The 19,999-nt window shown below is 47.6% G+C and overlaps 1 protein-coding gene and 1 long non-coding RNA gene across 2 annotated transcripts; one reads left to right on the forward strand and one right to left on the reverse strand.

Moving 5' to 3' along the window:
• Positions 1 to 4,268: 4,268 nt before the first annotated feature.
• On the forward strand, positions 4,269 to 19,608 carry LOC113609131 (uncharacterized). Its single transcript, XR_003428508.1, has 3 exons — positions 4,269 to 4,687; positions 6,416 to 6,582; positions 19,491 to 19,608. It is a non-coding gene; the product is annotated as an uncharacterized LOC113609131 (long non-coding RNA).
• On the reverse strand, positions 12,931 to 15,111 carry IER5 (immediate early response 5). The gene has a single exon (XM_027086138.1). It carries the CDS (start codon positions 14,868 to 14,870, stop codon positions 13,893 to 13,895), a length of 978 nt encoding a protein of 325 aa, XP_026941939.1. The 5' UTR covers positions 14,871 to 15,111; the 3' UTR covers positions 12,931 to 13,892.
• Positions 19,609 to 19,999: the final 391 nt, after the last annotated feature.

A 19,999-nucleotide genomic window follows, 5' to 3' on the forward strand; every position in this document is an offset into this window, starting at 1 on the left:
CAGAGTCTACCCCTGACTTCTTGGAAGGTGAGTTCCTGCAGGGCAGAGCCCCTGGCACATAAAAGGTTCTGAACTAAATTAACGTTTATGAAGGGATATGATTAAAACCAGATACAGCAGTGCCTCCGTCATTCAGTTATCCCGGGTGGGCAGGGCATCCCAAGGAAATACACTTAAGAAAGTGTTCAGGGTCCCTTGAAATTTGGCCCCAAATCAAAGGAACCTAATAAAATAATTAATACTCTGCATTTGTAAAGTCTTTTCCTCTAAGAATGTTACCTCATTCCAAACATATTTTTTACTTCAAGTTGGATAAAATTCCAAAGCAGAAGAAAGGATTCATATGGGGCAAATAAGTTTCCAGCTATCCATGGTCAGAGTGGAGGAGCACAAAGAGTTAGCTTCGTTGATTCTTAAAGCCCTGTGCTTTCTTTGAAGTGGTATGGTGGGGTTACTTTGGTATGATCGAAAGAGTTAGGGGATGTACAGTCAGAGGACCTAGGCATGAGACTTGCTGGGCCATTTAGGCCTAAATTTCCTCGTATGAGAAATGATTACTGTGACGATGAGATAATATGAAGTATTCTTCGTAAGCCATAGGATATGCCACATAAATGCTTTAGTTACTGGGACTGGTATACAAGTCATGATTCATATACTGTAGCTGCAAAATACTTTCCCAAGACCTTACTGGTTATTTCTCCAGATATACTAGTAAGACACAGACAACCTCTTTCCAGTCACCTCTGAATCGGGGAAGAAATTCAGTTGTTTTAACAGGGCCACTCCTGTATCCTTGGCTCAGTTTGGCATCAAAACGCCTGATGACTTCCTTTTTACATCTTAGCCTATAAGATAGCTTCAGCTACTACACACTCCAAGCGTAGGCATCAAAACCCAAGCCCAGAAGACAAAGGAGTTATAAAAGAATAAATGTTGACCCAGGACCAGAAAGACAATCTGTTGTCCAGAGAACAAGACAAGAGGGTGCACGGACTCAGGTGCCAGATGTGCAAGCGGGGGTGGGGGGGGTGGGGGGGGCAGGACTGAAGGGCTCTATGTGCTGTTGAATCTCCTTTAATATTACTATGGACTGAATTGCGCTCCCAGCCCCTGCATTCATATGTTGAAGCCCTAACTCCCAACGTGCATCTGGAGATAGGGTCTTTAGGAGGTAATTAAAATTGAGTTCATAAGGATTGTAGCCTTATATGAAGAAGGAAAAGAGAGATCTCCCCATCACCATCACCAGAGTGTGTATATAATGAGAAGGCAGCCGTCTGCAAGCCAGGAAGAGAGCCCTCACTGGAACCCAACCATGCTGGCACACTAATCTCAGACTTCCATCCTCCAAAACTATGAGAAAATAAATTTCTGTTGTTTAAGCCACCTAGTCCGCAGCATTTTGTTATGGCAGCATGAGCAGACTAAGACAAATATGTCTTTGCTTGGAGCTGAACACCCTTCCTGCCACCTCTGCCACCTGGCATTTTGTTCAGCACTTCCACAGTTGTCTCATTTTTAATTCCTAACTGTGTGAGTTGGAATTGGCAGGATTTATTTTTAAATGAAAGAGCTAAAACTCAGAATGATTAAGTGACTTGCTGAAAGTCACACAGATTGTGAATGGGCCAAACCAACACTTGAGTCTCCCCAGACAACATCTAGTCAACTAATGCTAAGTACTACCATGTGCTAGGTTCTGATCTGGATTATGGGACTAGAAAGATGAATGTGATTTAGAGATGGGAAGGGCACAGTCTGGTCAGGAAGAGGAACATGTAAACAAATCATTACAGCGAAGAAAAGTGTCTACAAGGATAATTGGCCCAGCAGGTTTTTGGGGAAAGTGTTGCAGGCAGAGGAATCCTGGGAAAACATGGCTTTTCAGGGAGCCACAAGTACAGCTTAGAGCAGAGTATAGTGGAGGGAAGGAAGAGGCAGAGATGCTCCACAGGCCATTGAAGGTACTGTTCCTCTTCCTCCTGCCCAAGGACTCTGATTGCCTCCCCAGGGCCCTGGCCAAAAGAGAGAACTGAACTTGAACAGAGATCAAGGCAGTCCTTAAGGGACCTAATATCCCTAAGGAGATGCAGCAGTGAACTCTTCAATTAGGTTCATATTGACATTCTATAGTAAATTATCTTTGTTTGATTGTTTGAGCTGGGGGGGGGTCTCCTAAGGGTTAGTTTATTACAGCCCTAACCACTTGTAAATAAGTGATAATGTGCTTTAATTAAGAGAAGATATGAATTGCATACCTATGCGTTTTACTAGCAAGTGTCAGTGTTTATATAGAATGTCTGGTTTCCAGAGGCACAGAGTCTTACTTAAACTAATACAGGATCATCCCTCACAATAGAAATGCAGAAAAGGATAGTAGTTAATGAAGGGACTAACATCTGTCTGCTCTGTTTTGGGAGCATTAGTCCACGTTCTTACCAGTTGGATACGAGGATTCACTTACCTTCTACTGTTTTCTTTACAAGTTGCACACTTGTGTTTATAACAAGTATGACTTGTGATATCTGACTTTCAGGGACTTATTAAATCACAGCACACAAATGCCCTCTCTTGGGGAGAGACTGCAGGTTGGGGAAGAAATGAACCCAGAAGGGCTATATGCACTCCCAGCCCCTCTCCCAGAAACTGGGTTCCGCAGGTCTGCCCACCTCCCCAGGGTGCTCATTCTGCACACCAGGCCAACAGCCAATTTAAGGGCTGGTTCTGGGATTTCAACATCTCTCTGCCTGGGACGAAATGAAGACTATCACCTCTGCCTCACTGGAGATCTCATTAGAACTTGAACTCTGGTCTTTGTTCTTTCCCAGCGGGTTCAGTACAGTGGAGAAGGTGAGGGGAGAAGGGGGGTCGGTAAAACCACAACTCCCAGAGCATCAAGGGTCCGACGGGCCTCTGAGATCTGGATGTGAGTTAGCAAGCAATTACCTACAAGACAGCCTGGTAACCAGAGAAGCGGCCGAAAGAATTTGATTCTGCTCGCTCTGTGAGAGGATGTCTGCCTTCCCTCAAGCACCCCACCCCTCCCCAGCTTCTCAAGGCTAATTTCACCACCCTCTGCCTACTTTCCAAGTGATATTCCACCCTCAGTGGAAGCAAGGTCCCAGGGCTCAGAGGCAGAGGGCTCTGTTCTGGCTACATTCTGCTTGGTTTGGCCATTGTCAACGTCACTGCTCTTTGTCTATATTGGGAGAAGGGGAAAGAATCAGAGGGTGCTGCTACCCTCCCTACTCCAATACCCCTACAGCCTTCAAACCCTTTGGGGGAAGAGAATTTCGGAAGAAAGAGGTGACTCAGAATTTTCTCAGAAACCAGAGTGGGAGCCCAGCTGGGCTGCAGGAAGTGTGGGGTCTGAGTGAAAGAAACCTCACATTCCTTTCTCTGTTTGGCTGTGAGCTTCCCCCTGCCTACTGTTGCTGGGCTAGTCCCCCCCCCCTTTTTTTTTTTCACTTTCTCTGGTTCAGCTGATATCAATTCAGATCCTGGTACTGAAAGGCCTCTACATAGATAAGATTAAGGTCCCGCACTTATCTTCAAAGAATTTACGAGAAGGAAAGAATTTCAGGAGGTTAAAAAAAATGTACCTAAATAACAATACAAGGCAATAACATGTGCCTAGGAGACGGGCCACTGCAGCTAATAGTCCCGTCATTTCTCACCTGAATTATTGAACGGCCCTGTAACTGGCCCTGCCCCACCCTGCCTCCAGGCTTTCCTCTTCTTCCACTCCCCATCTAGTCTCCACACAATAGCCGGTGATGGATCTAAACGCATTTCCGATTGGGTCCCACCCCTACTTAAAAGCCGTCCTTGTTGGCTCCCCCACATCTTCCAAGATGAAACCAAAGCTCCTAACATGGCACTCTAGCCTTTTGTAGTCTGACCTCTTCTAATCCACGAAGCCATTCCCACTCCACACTCACGCTCCAACAGGAGTGAAGCATTTGTGATGTCCAGATACTACCGGCTCTCTGGCCTCAGGGCCTTTGCACAGGCAGCTCTATCTGCCTGGAATGCTTTTCCTCTTACTGGCCACTTGGCTAACTCCAATTTGCCTTTGGGGACTCAGCACGGAAATAACTTCCACCTCCCAGGAACCCTTCTCTGATACTCTGAGTTAAGCACCCCTCATCAATATCCCCTTATCACCACAGTATGAAGTCTGAATTATAATGAGTTTTCCATCCCTCTCCCTTGTAAACATCAAGTTCCTTACTCATCTTTGTACCTAGAGCCCGGCACAGAGTAGACACTAAATGACAGTTGGATGAAAGGCTGCCCAGCAGGCAGAGGAGCTCATAGAGAATATGGGAAGTCATTAGAGGCTTTTGAGTCAGAGGCTGATAATATCCGAAAACTATATTGTAAGCTGAGTAATCCATTAGTTATTCAGTAGTGCTGGGAGGAGGGAGGTTGAGGGAGCCGGGAGAACAACTGAAGTAGTAAGGGCTGGAAGTTGAGAATGACGAAGACTACAGTGGGGACTGGAAAGGGGATGGAGATGAGCTTCACGGTGGAGGTAGGGCTAGAAGCTTGAGCAAGACGTTTGGATGTGTTTAAGAGGGGGATGCGGGATGAGGTGAGGCCAAGGTCTGCAGCCCTGGTGCCGGAGAAGGAACTCGAATAGAGGAAGCAAACCAAAGTCATGAGAAGGCACTGGATGCAGGTAGCAGTGGGAAGAGGGCTGCGCAGGAATCTGATAGAGGAGATGATCTGTTTGTTTTTAGAAATAGCTTCAGCTAATGAGGACAGAAAGCAAACCGACTGGAGGACTTTTGAGCTCTGCGTTGCTTTTGTCTCTTGGTGGTCTAGGCATGGAAAGCCTAACAAGCTATAGGGCCTTATCTTGTCTTTTTTTTTTTTTTTTTTTTGGCCATGCTGCGCAGCTTGTGGGATCTTAGTTCCCTAACCTGGGATTGAACCCTGGGCCCTCAGCTGTGATAGCGCGGAGTCCTAACCACTGGACCTCCAGGGAATTACATTTTTTTTTTTTTCTTTTTGTCCTTTCAAAAACTGTGATGAAGGCTCAGGAATGGTGCTGCTGGGTAAATCTCTCCTCCAGCTTCAGCACAAAATGATCCCACGCCAAGGAGAGCTATTAATTCTTTTGCATTTCCCCCATGCTCCAGAGGACTTTGCTGGGGGGTAATGCTGTTTCTCCATCTGGAGGGCACTATGTTTTATCAAATACACAGTTCTCAGTTCATTACCTTTTTTCTCCTTCTCACATTCTTCCTGTTTTCTGACTCTGAGTTTATTTTAGTCTCGTGTTTCTCTTGAAATTATCACAGACATCTGTCTCTCCTGCCTCCACCATCCGTCCACCCCTCTCTCCTCTCCCACTCCTACCCTCATCTCCTTAACCTCTCATCAGTTGCTTTACGAGACCTAAAACTGCTCAGCTTCCCTCCCTCTGCTCAGCATCCAGGGCCTCTTTGTTGGGCACGTCTCAACCTGTTCTCAGTCTCAGACTAACCCTCCGTAACACGGAGAATGACAGATGAGGTCAGACTTGCTTGGGAGGGAAGGAAAGGCGAGTTTCTTACCAGGAAACCATGCTCATTCATAACTGGCTTTCCAAATGAGAACAGACTACGTGTGTGTGTGTGTGTGTGTTTTCTGCTGACAAAACCCCCAAGCCTGCTTTCCTCAGAGCACATGCCTGCATTCTGATGTTTTAAACTCCGAAAATATAAAGAGGACAAAGCATTAGAAATATACATCTTTAGACTAGTAGCTGGCAGGTGCTGGGGTTTGGGGGAGTGAGCCTTTATCCTCCGGGATCCTCCTGCACATTGTTACCTTGCCATCTGGTAGGCTGGGGTTGAAGCTGCAAGAGTCTTCTTGGGCTGAGAGCGAGGCAGAAAATGCAGGCGACTGATCCTAACAAGGTCCCTGGAGTGATTTATTAGCGACTCCAGTCTCCTTTTATTTGACAGGAGAAGGAAAAGAAAGTTGTTTATTCCTTCTGATAAGAGACACTTACTTAGTAGTTTATATATTCAAACCCCATTCACCTCAACAGGCCCTTTCAATGGACGCCGCATCCTCTCTAGCTATCATCCTGGTGCTCTTTCGCCTCTTACGCCAAATTTCGGGGGGGGGGGGAGCTACAGCCAGAGCCTCCACATCCTTCCTTCCACTCCCTTTATGATCAAGTTTTCTCTCCCATCTTCTACCTGAATCTCTCTCAAAATTCACCAGTGACCATGTTTAGTTCAATGTTCCCGTTTTCCGTGACTTGTATGTTGCCCATCTCCCTGTGTAGAAGCCTGATTCCCACCTTTCCACAAACTGTGATCCTGCTGACAGAGCCTTCTTCCTACTCCAGCCCCTAACTTCATGTTTCCCCTTCACGAGGTCCTTAGCTTCTGCCCTTCTCTCTTGCCTGCAGAGTTTCTTTATGCTGTCAGCTTTAAGGATCATCCCTAAACTCGGCTATGCTCCCCCTGGAGAGCAGCATATGAAAAGGCGCAGAAGCCTGCAGCTAGTCCCACGTGGCAGGAGGCAGTGTATGAGGAAAGGAACGGCCAGAGGGAGCCAGGCTTGAGTGACCTCAAGGTGAGAAGTTCAAGCTGGACACCACCTGACCCCCTGCCACCACCACCCCCATCAGTGGAAATAACTGCTTTTTACTTGATGTGTCATGCAGATCACCTGGGGATCTTGTTAAATGCAGATCCAGGAGGGCTGGGGTGGGGCCTGAGATTTTGCATTTCTGGCAGACTCCCAAATGACCCATGCTGCGGGTCCAAGGACCATACTTTGAGGAGCAAGGGGCTAGATCACACTCACCTATGGTCAGATTTTCTGGGGGGGTTCTGTGTTGTTTATGCATCTCATCTGGAATGTAACCCAACTTGAGGGCCAGGATCCAGTCGTTTGCATCTTCGTATTCCCTACTGATGAGTTCCTTCTGGGTGTTCCTGTAAATACTTAATTGATGGAACCCAGGGCTGAGTTGTTTATATCTTCCGGCTTTGCTATACAAACACTAATTTATCTTCAAATCACAATCGTGAGGCAAGTGGATACTTTTTTTTTTTTTTTTAACTACAGATAGAAACCAGGAAAGATGAATGACTCTCCAAGTAGTGAGTCACATTTTCAGATCCTGGCCTACAAGTCCCTGGCTCAGAGGGATCCCAGTCCAGGGGGAATTCCAACACTGCCTCTGCTTGGGTTCTCACCTGCCCGGGCAAGATGTCCCACTCACTCTCTGGACCTTGTTTCCTCTTTCCTGACTGATCCGTAGGAGACCCTCCCCTCCTCACAGAGGAGCTCAGGAGCCTTAAGGAATGGCAAACTCCATGTTAGGAGGCCAGATACCTCATGCTGAGGTGACTAAAAGGTTGAGAAGCAGACAGCTGCGCCGGCCCACGCGCTGGAATCGTCCACACGCTGCATCTTTACAGCTGCTCTCAGCAGTGCAGACTAGGAGCACCTTTTAAAAGACATTTTGAAGAGGGAGTGAGTGAAGTGTAGGGAGAAAACCACAGAAATCACAGAGTAATGACGACCTCAGCATAGCGGCCCATGTACTCTAAGTTCAGCTTCTGAAACTGAATCTTTGGGTTCAGGGATTTCTCCCATGGCCATAAAAATAAAAGCAACTCCAGTCTCTAAAGTAGGTCACGCAGTTAGAGAGAGAGAGAGAGAGAGAGACAGAGAGAGAGAGAGAGAGAGAGGCTCGTGCTGATAAGTGCAGATGTCAAGGTGCTTTCACCCTTTTCCAAACCAAAAATAAAAACTTGGAAATTGTCTGAAGAAAACAGGAGGTTGTGGTGCAGCTTGAGAAAAGCCAGGGGGAAGAAAGTGGGAGGGGCGCTCCTGCCCTGGAGAACGTGACTCCACGGCGATTGCCCCCCCATCCATGACTGTTCCCACCCCACAGTCTCTCTTCACGATCTCCAGCTCACTTGCTGCCCATCACCTCTGTTGCGTGATTCCAGTGGGTTGTAACTATTCCCCACTCCCACTTCTGTTAACTCACTGTAAAAAGTTTCTATTAATCAATCAAAGCCTAGAGAGGAAAGACAAAGCAAAGAAGCACTTTGGGACTTCTCCATCAGAGGAGGCCTGGGGATCCATTTTCTGTTCTAGAAGGCAGCACTGGGAGCTCCAGCAAAGGCAAGGGGGATCTGTGTAGCCCACATTTGGGCTACGCTGACTTTGCCTCTCCTTTCCCCCATCTGGTCCAAGCCAAGCCGGCTTTCAGTGGCTGCTCCTGTTTCTAAGATGGATACTCCCATACCCACCCCCTGCTATTATGCTGGAATCTGGGGTCTGGTGAGGCACCAGGGTTGGACCACCAGCAATCACAGCTGTGGCTTGATCCCTGGGGGGCAGAGTCTCTGGAGACCGCAAGTCTCAAGTTCAAGAAATCCAACTCTGCTCCTTCGTAGCTGGTGGTAGCATTCCCAATCCCAGCTCTTCCCTGTGTCTCAGACCCTTCCCCAGGCAAACGATAAATGTGAGTGCCCTCGGAAGAGGATGGAGGGAGGGGGATCTTAGAAAGACACAGCAGAGACAGAACAACAACACAACTCCAGCACTGAAGAAAGGATCTGTGCCACAAAGGGCAGGATGATGCTGTGACTGGCTAGAAGGAAAGAGCCATGCACTTGTGGATCAATTTGGAGAAAGACTCTTACTGGGTGGTGTCCTGGATTCAGGAAAGGCATCAAGTGTGGGGAGTAGCCTAAGGAAATCCTGCCCTCAGAGACAACTTCAGTGCTTTGAGCAGAGGGAACAGAATGGTTTTTTACCTCAGAGAAAGCAAGTTGCCAGCAGCTGCCCTGCCCCAAGACTTGAGAGGTCAAATGAGTTGAAGAACAAGCAGGTGGGAGCACATAGTTTTGGCACAGCTCTGAGTGCTAGAAAAACTGAAAGGAGCCTTGCCTTGGCATCTAGGGGAATGATTGGGCTGGAGCAGCCTGACAGAAGCCCAGTCCTCAAAGCCCGGGGAGAAAGCAGAGGGCTGGGATCAGGGCTGACTTGGTGCCTAGAAGGGGCGAAAAAGGGACGCTGCATCTCACCTTCATCCTGTAAGTTAGGGATGTGGCTTATGACACAGAGACGTCGTGTGACCAGGTCCCAGAAAACTTGATTATATAAAATAAGTAGATCTACCAACAAATATCAACAGGCCTATTTTATAGCAGTCTCCTAAGAGAACTGCTACTGGAGAGGCTCGGTGGTGATGACCGGGACCAGCCCTTCTTTCTGCAGCTCCCCAAAGCTGACAGCCAAGACTCTTTCTCACCTGCCCTAAAGCAGGCAGCACCCAGCAGTGGAAACTGCTTCTGATCAGCAGAGTGGGGAGAGGGAGAGGCCCTGTCAGGAATCCAGTCCCTGGAGGCTTCTCCCTCCCTGCTCGTAGAATTCCAAACGTCTGAGATAAACCGCAGGATACAGTCCAGCAACATCCCAATCGGGCTATATTCCTCTGGGAATGAGCAATAGCTAGACAGAGATTTTATTTTTAAAACCCTCATTCCCACTTGGGGCAGGGGGTGGTGGTAGGCATTGGGGAAAACTGTGCTTGGATCAGGAAGGGGGCATTCTGCTAGATGTGCGTATCTTCTTACACTTTTTGTTCTTACATATTCTCTTCTCTAGTGTACCCTCAAGAATTGTTACTGAAAAACTCCTAGGGCCATGAGTTAAGATCACAATGATTCCTAACATCAACTCTGCTTCTACTCTATTTTTCCTCCCAAGGCTTTCCACTGGGTAGAATTTTAAATTTGAACAATGGTTCAAAGGCTGAGAGACAAACTGCTCATTACTGGAAAGAGTGCCAGGAATCCTGGGAAGCAGACCTCACTCCCCACCAGAGTTCTGTACCTAATCGGAAAGGCTTCTTTCATAGTCACGGGAGGGTTAGATTAGTGTTTCTTTTCATTCTCGTCTTCTTTCAGGAACTGCTGGGATAAAAGCAAGCCTAGGAGAATAAAAAAATTCACAAATAGGACAAGAATAAAATATTTAGGGCAAGAGATCAGAAGTTCTTTGGTTATTCAGTGAACTGAACTAACTCTACTTTAAAAAAGTATAAGGAAGTAAACGTCCATCAGACTGCATGTCACAGTGGGTATTAGCCTTTCGACCCCATCTCACAGGCTCTAAGCTGAGCTGTTATGCCTAGCAAGTTGAACTGATAAAATAGAGTTTTGTCATCATGAAGTCTGTTCCTGATATTTACTCTATCTTTATTCTGAGATGCATTCTACCAAAGTTGTTAGATGGCCCATTCCCTTCCACTTCTCATCTCAAAATCTAATCAGCAGTGAATGGTAGGAACGCAAGAGTTATTATTACTCCGTTAGGTGCCTTAAAGCAAAGCCAGTCACTCCGAAGGGGCAGTTCAAGCTTTCCAGCTTTCTATCATTAGTTCCTTTCCCCAAATACAATCAGTGGTTTCTGAGAAGGAAGACAGGCTTAAAGAGACACAGTTGAGAAGTATTGTACTAAAACTTATCACCTTTATTCACTATTGATGTGATCTTCCTGTAGTACTTGTCAAAAAGCACTTTAAACATCTGGAAGAAAATTTTTTCCTGGACCAGACCTAAGGTTAAATTGATCAAAAAACTCCCGCCCAGAGTTGTCAAGAAGTGGTTAGGTACTAAAACTATGGTTCGTTTCTAGTCACACTGAATCTGATAACCCCATCCTGGCACCAGGAAGGCTCTTTTCCAGGACCTATCAATTAACAGGCTTAAGAAACATTCTATGCTCAAGTAATTCAGGCTAAAAATAACTCTGGGCTATTTTTTTCTCTACTCATCCACAGAAAGCATTTGTGTGTCAACAAGATCTTTGTTCCTTGAGAGTTTTCACTCCAGCTTACTCCTCCCTGAAAATAGTTGTTTGAGACAGTCAGGAAAGTCACAGGGTTGGTGTGAGGCATAGAGAACAGCAAAACTATTCTAAGCTTTGTGCACTGCCAAGTGTCCAGAGGAAAACAAGAATAAAAGAACCCAGAATTCACAGATAGGATTAATTTAAAAACAGACTCTCCTCTCCCCTCCTTTCTTACAAATATACCCAGTTCTTTGACCATAATAGATCTGAGTTATACATAGAACGTCTACATTAACAACTGCATGCTTACTATACTATGTATCAGGTACTTTTCTAAAAACGTTAGGGGCATTGACATTAATTTTCACAACTCTATGAGGTAGGCACAATTATCTCAACTTCATATCCGAAAAAACTGAGGCACAGAGAGATGAAGTAAGTTGTCCAGGGTCCCTCAGCTAATAAGGGGCAGAGCCAAGACACGAACCCAGGAAGTCTGGCTCCAGGTCCCAGCTCTAACCATGACACATACTGCTTCTACAATCAAACAGATTAATGATCTTTACTGATTTCCTACAAAGCTGTATTTCCCTAACTATCAGATATGTCCATTTACCTTCTCTAAATTAAACAGACACATGGTCCCATGGTTCATCTTAATGTGAAAACAAGGATCAATGGGGATTTTCATCTCAACCAAAACACATCAACTCAAACACACCGAATGTTACCCTCTTTCAAATATAAAAATGCACTGAGACAGCTGTTCAAGCATAATCATTACTTTCTAGCAACAGGAAATGTTTGCAGAATTAAGGCCCTGGACATCTTCAGTTTATGCAGCCAGCACGCAACAGATCTCTTGTGGCTGTAACAGAACTTAACTAACCTCTGAAAGAAAAACAAACTAATTTTAACAAGACCCCGATTAGGGAATGTTTAATTCCATGAATATATTATTTATGGTGATGAAGCATAACACAGAAAGTTCCTTAGGCTTAATCAATCACTAATAAATTTGCAAAAATGTCAAAACACAGGCCTACTCGGCTATGACAGAAGTTCATACCGTCAGGACTTTAGGGAGGGCAAAGCACCATTCATATGCTCCTTCTGCCCAAAGGAAATTACCCTTTCTTAAAGCTTTGTCTAATGTTTCCTCAATTTCTCCCATCTCATAAACACCCAATTTATTCATAAGATGTTTTAGAACAATTCCGTCTTTTAAAGTCTTATCAACCGTATTTTAAGACACCATTCTCTGATTTGTTTCTGAAATAGATAATTGAATACCTTTCAAAATACTCAACATTTTGCCTTAGACAAAAAGCTCTTAAACGCAGTAACTGTATTACAAAAAAAATCAATAGATGACTTCGCTGTCATCATCGAAGTGTTTGCTATGGCCCAAACACTGATGTCACCATTTGGGTGACAAAAGCAAATCAGGTTTTGCTAAATAAACTTGTCTAGCCCTCCTTGGCCTACTGTCCTTATCTAGCTTGACACAAGCTATTTCCTTTCACTGATGCATTTACTTTCTACAAATACAATTAAAAAAAAAATTTTTAAAGCACTGAAAATTCCATCCTGACATCCACTGGAATGCAGAGGTAGCCCTGATCAGCTGGGCATGTCAGTCTCATCAGCTTCCTTCATATGTCAGGTTTTTTTTCAGTAACAAAGTTGAAAGATGACCCATGTGACCTAACAGGAAACTAAAAATTTTAAGTGAAAAACAATTCCGTGGATGGGAAGGGCTTCAGAAGTTGGCACTTAAGTTATTTAATATTAGACACTGTAAGACTGGGCTGTAAAAACTCAAATTGCCTAGACTTTAGAAAAGGCAGTTGCAGTGGCAGGTTTCAAGAAACTGGCATACCACTGATATTAGTATCTAAGAGCACTCCTCTTGATGTGAAGGAGAAATTAAACGTGTCTCTCTCGATACTTAGTGAAGCCAGCAAACAATGTCCCCAGTCTGTGAACCACTGATATTAAGAACCACACCTTCAATTTTCCACGTGGACCATAGTTCCCCTCCTCCCACTTTCCTCCCTCCCAACCCAGACAGGTGATTACAGACAAGGAGGCGGTGAAGTTGCTTCAAAATATTTAATACGTGTTAGACACGTAGTTACATTTTTATACAAAAATCAAAACAACGAAGGAGAAAATACTGTACAAAAACCTTGTCAGCTCCCCCAACCTTTATACAACAAAGACTGGAGTCACTATCTACAAACCCATAAGGTCTTTCCACTTAGGGCTGCTGTCTGTAAACTTTGCTTCCTTAAACAGTTTTTAAAAGCACTGTGTAGTAGGTCTGATCTAGAGCTTTTAAAAAATAAATCTCTTCTCTATAAACTCCGTATTTCCAAGCTTGAACTCTGCCGTGAAGTTCATCAAGCATTTTCCCTGTGGGGAAGACAAGGGCCGCTAACGGTCCCCTTTCCCAGAGTGATCACAGGGTATAAACGTTTCTTCAGGGAGAGAGAAAGGTGGGGAGGGAGAGAAATACCACAAGCCCCTAGTCCAGACGAAATCCCTCTAGTCTGAGGAAATCCAGTGAGGAAACGCCGCTCCTGGCCCCGGTGCGGTTCTAGCTTCACATGAGGGGTCTGTGTAAAGTCCCTTCCTCCCCCGACGGCGAACGGGGAACTCCCCGGGCCCGGCCTCTCTCGCCGCTTCCTTCTCGGTGCTGCCGGCGGCGGAAAGTCCCTGTCTGCCCCCAACCTCCCAAGCCCAGGGGAAGGGGGGATGCACTCCAGAGAGACAAAATAGTCTTCATTCAACGAGACAAACTAAGAGACACAAACACAAAAGTCCACGATCGTGCTCCTCCGACACGCCTCACACTGCCCAGTCTCAAGAGGAGACCCGAGAGGCTCCGCACAGCCGGCCGCCAAGCCCGAGGGCAGTCGGTGCCGCCCGGCGGCACCCGGTCTCCTCCTCGCGCTCGGCGCCGACGGCCTCTGGGGCGTCCTCGCAGCCGGAGGGACCCAGCCCTCACGTCGGGACGCCCGCTGCTCAATCTCCTTCCCGCTCGGGGACCCGAGGGCTCAGAAGGCCACGATGGCAGTGCTCCAAGGGTTGATGTCTCTCAGCACCGGCTTATCGCAGCAGATCTGCCCGGGCTCGGCGGCTTCCGGACCGCTCTCCTCTCCCTCCGCTTCCTCCCGGCTGCCCCCGGGGCTTTTCCGTAAGAGTCCCGAGAAGCTGGAACCGAAGATGCTAATGAGGTTAGCCACGTTACCGGTCTCCATCTCCTCCTCCTCCTGCGCGGCCGCCGCCGCCGCCCCGCCCGACTGCTCTTCTGAGTTCCGGCGGGGTTTCTTGAGCGGGGTCGAGCCGGGCACCGGGCGGTCCGCGGGACCGCCGCCCACGCCCTCCGCGCCGCGCTTCCTGGGGCAGACGGGGGGCGGCACGGGGGGCTCGGGCCCGGAGGGGCTAGGCGCGCGGCAGCCGTCCACGCGGGGAGATGCGCTCATCTTGTCCTCGTCCCCCGGGGGGCAGCCCCAGGGACGGCGCGCTGCCCCAGGCCCCTGGGGGAAGACGTCTGAGCCTCCGGCGGGAACCCCGGCTCCTCCGACCGCCGTCTCTCGCGGTCCCTCCACGCGACGCCAGGCAGCTTCCGCCGCCTCCGCCTCTCCGCCCTGAAGAGTGTCCCCGGCGCCCGTCACCGGGGCTGCGGGCTCCGCGTCACCCGCCCGTGGCACTTCTAGGACGGCAGGAAGCGCCAGCTGGGGCTCGGGCTCCGGCCAGGCGGCACAGGCGGCCGGCGGAGGTGGCTCCCCCCAGCACGCGGGTGGCCCGGACACCGACTCCCCAGGCTGCTGCGGCAGCGCCGGGGCCCCCGGGTGACCGGCCAGGTAGAGTCCGGGGCACGGGTCGCTCAGGTAGACCTGGCGGGCGCTGCGGAGCACCAACGAGACCAGGAGGTTCTTGTGCAGCTTGATACCGCCGCGCTGGGCCCGCGAGTTGTAGATCTTGCCCAGGGAGATGCTGACGATGCGGTGAGCCTCCAGTTTGAACTCCATCCTGCCTCGCCTTCCCAGGGCTGGCGCGGAGGAGAGGGAGTGAGCCCCGACCCACCTTCCGAAGCTGAGACGGGAACGATAGGCGTCAACGAGTCCGCCCCGGGAGTGGAACCTGGATCTCTGAAGACTCCGAATAGAAACGGCTCCGGCGACGCGCTCGCAGGCTTGCGCCCTCCCCACCTAAGCTTGGCAGCCAGGTTGGGGTCGGGTCGCTAACTGAGGGCAGTCCGGCCTCCGGGCGCCTTATAAAGGCCTCCCGACAGCCAATAGCGAAGGGCCGCCAACCGTTCCGGGGCCGATCGGCGCGCCCTCGTGCGCCTCGCGCGGCCAATCGGAGACCGAGGAGGGGCACCAGGGCCATTCGAACGTTGGTCCCGCGGAGCAGGCTCTTAAAGGGGGCGACGCGCGCGACCGCTGACCGGCGGGTCGGGGCCAGTGCTCCGAGCGGCGGGGGCCTGGATGGTCACGGTGTTGTTTGTACTTAAACTTGCTGGCCTGTGCGCTACTTGCCGGAACCAAAGCGAACTAAACCATTCGAACTTTCATCCGAGTATGGTGGTGGACTTTGCTCTGCAATAAAGTCCTGATCCTTCCCTGATCAACACTCCTCCCTCCCCCGCCACCGTTTGCAAGGCGTCACACACCCGTAAGCTCCGGGGCAACCCGATAGAAATGGAGATGATGGCAAAACGTGGCACAGGATACCCTTGGATAACAAATAGTGTTACTACAAGATATTTAGCAGATATTAATTTTGGATAAATCCCTTGCCTTCTAGAGTCACATACACTCGTTAGCACCTGTCAGTTTTAACACCGAAGAAAGAAAAAGAGGGTTCTAAAAGTTCCAAAGTTTCTGACTGCTTATCAAGGCTTTGTGTCTACGTACAAACTTTTTGGTTCTCCACTAAAGCTAGCATCTATCACTTTGTTCTCTAGATTCTAGAACCAACACAGTTGTCACATCAGTTACAATGAAAGGTGGTACACGTTCTCCACAATGATTTTTCTTCAACACGAGGACTGACCAGTCCACCCTTGGAAAAATCTAACAAGTTCTAAAAATACAAATAGAGAAGTCCTGTATTCCCATCATGATGTCATAATTTTATTTTGTGTCAAGGTAAAAATATAGGGGAAGAGTGTTGCGGAATTTTCTGGTCAATCAACAACTTAGTCTATTTACTGATCCTTACAGCACAGGGTTGTCCAGGGTCCTAGACTGGGTTCCTGGAGAGTCAGTTTGAGTTAGTCCAACCTAAGCTCCACCACAAACCTGCCGATGACTCTGGTAAATAACCTTAGGATGCTTTAATTTATCCAACTCTAAAAAGGAGAAATCACATACATATCTGCTCTATTATGCAGCATCTTCTGATGAATGACAACTCTCAGCAACAATCTGAGTTATAAAACTAAACACAGGGGCTTCGCTGGTGGCGCAGTGGTTGGGAGTCCTCCTGCCGATGCAGGGGACACGGGATCGTGCCCCGGTCCGGGAGGGTCCCACGTGCCGTGGAGCGGCTGGGCCCGTGAGCCATGGCCACTGAGCCTGCGCGTCCGGAGCCTGTGCTCCGCAACGCGAGAGGCCGCAGCTGTGAGAGGCCCGTGTATCGCAAAAAAAAAAAAAAAAAACCAAAACTAAACACAGTTTTCTTGGAGTCCACGTGGAACACTGGCCTGATCTTGCATCAGGGTTTGGCCAAGTAGTGTATTTAGTTAGGAAAACTATTAGTGAAAGGTGGGCTTGATTATGGCTAATTCATAATCAGGAGGCCCCCAAAGGATGTGATGGCTCAGTAATTATCTATTCCCACAACTTAATGACGATAACAGACACCAGTTCATGAGACCCAGAATCTCTCCCCTCTAGGAATTTTCAGCTCGCGTAAAGAAGGAGATAAAATAACAACACAAGTAATTACAAAGGCAAGCCATGTGTTTTGAGTAATAACATGAGAAATTTTTTCTTCTGTTTTCTCTTTCTTTGAGAGCTGGCCGTCACTATAAAACACTAAGAGCTCAGGCTCTGAAGACAAGCTTCCTGAGTTGGAATCCCAGCTCTACTTTTTACTTGCTGTGTGACCTTTGGAAAATTACTTCACTTGTCTTGGACTGTTTTTATCTTAAAATAGAGATAATAATAGTGTCTACCTCTTAGAGCTTTTGTGAGCAAAAAACAAGGTAACACATTCAAAGCTCTTAGAAGAGCCTGACACATAATAAACTAGCAACGGATGCCAGCTATTAGAACACATCACTCCTCACATGACTTGGGGTGGAAAAAGAGGCTGGGGAAGGAAGGAACATAGATGGGAGAAAGTAGTTGTATTTGAGGTGGGTGTTGAAAAACCCTGAGGTGGGCTCCACAAGTTCCAACCAGCAGGAGCAACAGAGTCCATTGTAGGGAACACCTCATTTGGCAGAGATACCAGGCACCTACAGCAAGTGGAAAAGACTGGAAGTAGAAGCTGGGGTTACATGGTAGTGGGTTGTGGATGCCTCAATGAGGAGGTGGGGCTTCCTACAGGGAGCTACTAAAAGTTGTTGAGTAAGAGAACCTCAGAATGCATTCTAGAAAGGTCAGTACACTTAATTACCACTTAATTATAAAGGGGACCACTTAATTATAAAGCTCTTGCTGGAGTTTAGGCAAAGAGTAATAAAGGTCTGAACCAGGTGGAGGTAGCAAGAATGAAAAAGCCTAGAGACAAAAGGAACTTTAGTGATGATCTGGGATGCCTTCACCCACCCAAACAGGTCACTGATAGAGCAAGCCTCGGGGGAAGCCTTCCAGACCCACCTGAGCTGGGCATTGCTCCATCCTCCACAGTGGAAGCAGACTCCTTCATCACTGTCTTCATTACTTTCTCCTGTCGTGCCCAGGGCCCCTCCCAAACTGTGCTCTCATCAAAGGCAGGAGCCCATCTCATTTGTAGCCAGGAGATATAGTGAAAATATTTAACAACTGTAGGATACAGGCACTGACCATCAGGACAGAGTCCTGGAGGCCCTTACAGTGCTGGGGGTTATGGGCAGGCTCCTACAGGAGGGGCTGCGTGGCCTGGAAGGGGGGCACTCAAGAGATTCTGCCAACTGGCATGGAAGAATTTCAAGGTTTTAACACTTGGGATGGCCATACCAGGTGCATACTGAGTGATTATGCACTTGAACTAATGAATCCCTAACAATGATATTGTCTACCAGGCACTGAGCTAATCACATATAGGCATTATGTATCATCCTTATAAAGTTCTGAAAGTCCATGTCATTATCTCCATCTACAGGTGATGAAACTAGGACTCTGAAAGGTTAAGTAATTTACAGCTGTAGGTGGAGAGGGTGGGCTTCAACTCCGAACCTATTTAACTCTAAAGCTCGAGTGTGGGGTTCTGGGGCTAGATTACCTTGTTCCACTTCTTACCTGTTGTGTGACCTTTGGAAAGTCATTTCACATCTAGGTGAAATAAGAAAATTATGTTTTGTAACACGGGCAAGTTATTTCATCTTTCTGGGCCTCAGTCACCTATTGTGTAAAATGGGAATTATAAGAATACCTACAGTGTTTAGTATAGTTCCTAGTGCCATTAAAACATTTATTTATCGTGATTGTTATTACTATACCAGGGCGTAGCTCAGGACTAAGCACATAGTAGGTGTGCTGTTAGCGCTTGTTGAATTTTGAATGCTTTTTCTACTATACCAAGTAATAGATGGTCAATAAATGTTTGCTGACTTGAAATTGAGCCTGATCGCTCTTATTATCAGGAGTTCCTCTAATCCTGAGAACAAAACAGAACCTTGAGAACTCATCTCTGGAGGACCTGGGCTCTCATGATTAGCAAGCTTCACCTCCACTTATCGGGAAAAAAAAGGGAAAGTATAGAACGTACTCTTCTAAGCTTTAGAAAGCAGAGTTAGAATTTGCCGTCATCAATCTTTAGGATTCTCTCAGTTAAAAAAAAGTTGGTAGCACCATGGGACACACTGGGGGTATCAGAAGGACAGAGGAAGCAACTGCGCTGGAAGAAGTGGCGAGAGGATGTCTATCAAGTCTGTCCTGCCCTTCCACCCCCCACCTTCTCCACTGGGGCACGAGCAGATTAGCGCGCTGAGTGCTGTGGCCACAGCTGTCCCCACTCAGGCACTGTTTAGGCTCTGGCCCGAGGATTCCTTTGAACACAGCGCCTGTCTGCCCACTGCTGTTGACTTTCTCGTTTGCATGACGAATTGAAGACTAAGTATTATTATCAGATGATTATAGAGCTTATATTGCCTTAAATGGAGTCTAGTCTGTGTAAGAAGAATGCCAACCCTCTATGGATCACGCAAACGATAGCTCTGTGAGAAGTAACCATGGGTGAGTGAAATAACGTTATGTCCTACCTTTCAATGTGAGGACACTTGGAAATTTTTTTGGGTCAAAGTTGCTTATGTAAGTGAATAATCATTTGTATGGCATCCCGAGGCCTTCAGGAGGAGAGCTCCACAGAAATATATTATAAGCACTTTTTTGTAAACAATACTCCTCTTGCTCTTCTGAGAACAGGCAAATCCACTTTTCAACTTTTTCTCTCTCGCTATTCTGGCCTATTTTACATCTTTTTTTTTCTCTTGGCAGCTTGACAGCTATAGAATTTCTTTATCGTCAAAGAGCATTCGGGGCTTCCCTGGTGGTGCAGTGGTTAAGAATCCACCTACCAGTGCAGGGGACATGGGTACGAGCCCTGGTCTGGGAAGATCCCACACGCCGTGGAGCAACTAAGCCAGCGAGCCACAACTCCTGAGCCCACGGGCCATAACTACCGAAGCCCATGCACCTAGAGCCCGTGCTCCACAACAAGAGAAGCCAACACAGTGAGAAGCCCGCACAGAAGCCCCTGCTCACCGCAACTAGAGAAAGCCCGCGTGCAGCAGCGAAAGCAGCCAAAAATAAAATAAATTAAAAAAGAAATAGTGTTCAACCAGGGGTGGGCACCAAAACCGGCCTGTCTTTTTTTTTCTCCTCCCCGTTTCCCTTCCAAAACTGTTACAGCTCCGTCCTCTGTCTTGTCCTAAATTTTGTATGTTGGTTCAGAGAAACTTAGGATGTTTTTATGATCATCTTTGTCATACCTCACCTCCTTTAAT

The sequence above is a fragment of the Aethalodelphis obliquidens genome, unplaced genomic scaffold (genome assembly GCF_003676395.1).
Source record: "Aethalodelphis obliquidens isolate GAN/ISIS:26980383/991018 unplaced genomic scaffold, ASM367639v1 scaffold55, whole genome shotgun sequence".
NCBI lineage: Eukaryota > Metazoa > Chordata > Mammalia > Artiodactyla > Delphinidae > Aethalodelphis > Aethalodelphis obliquidens.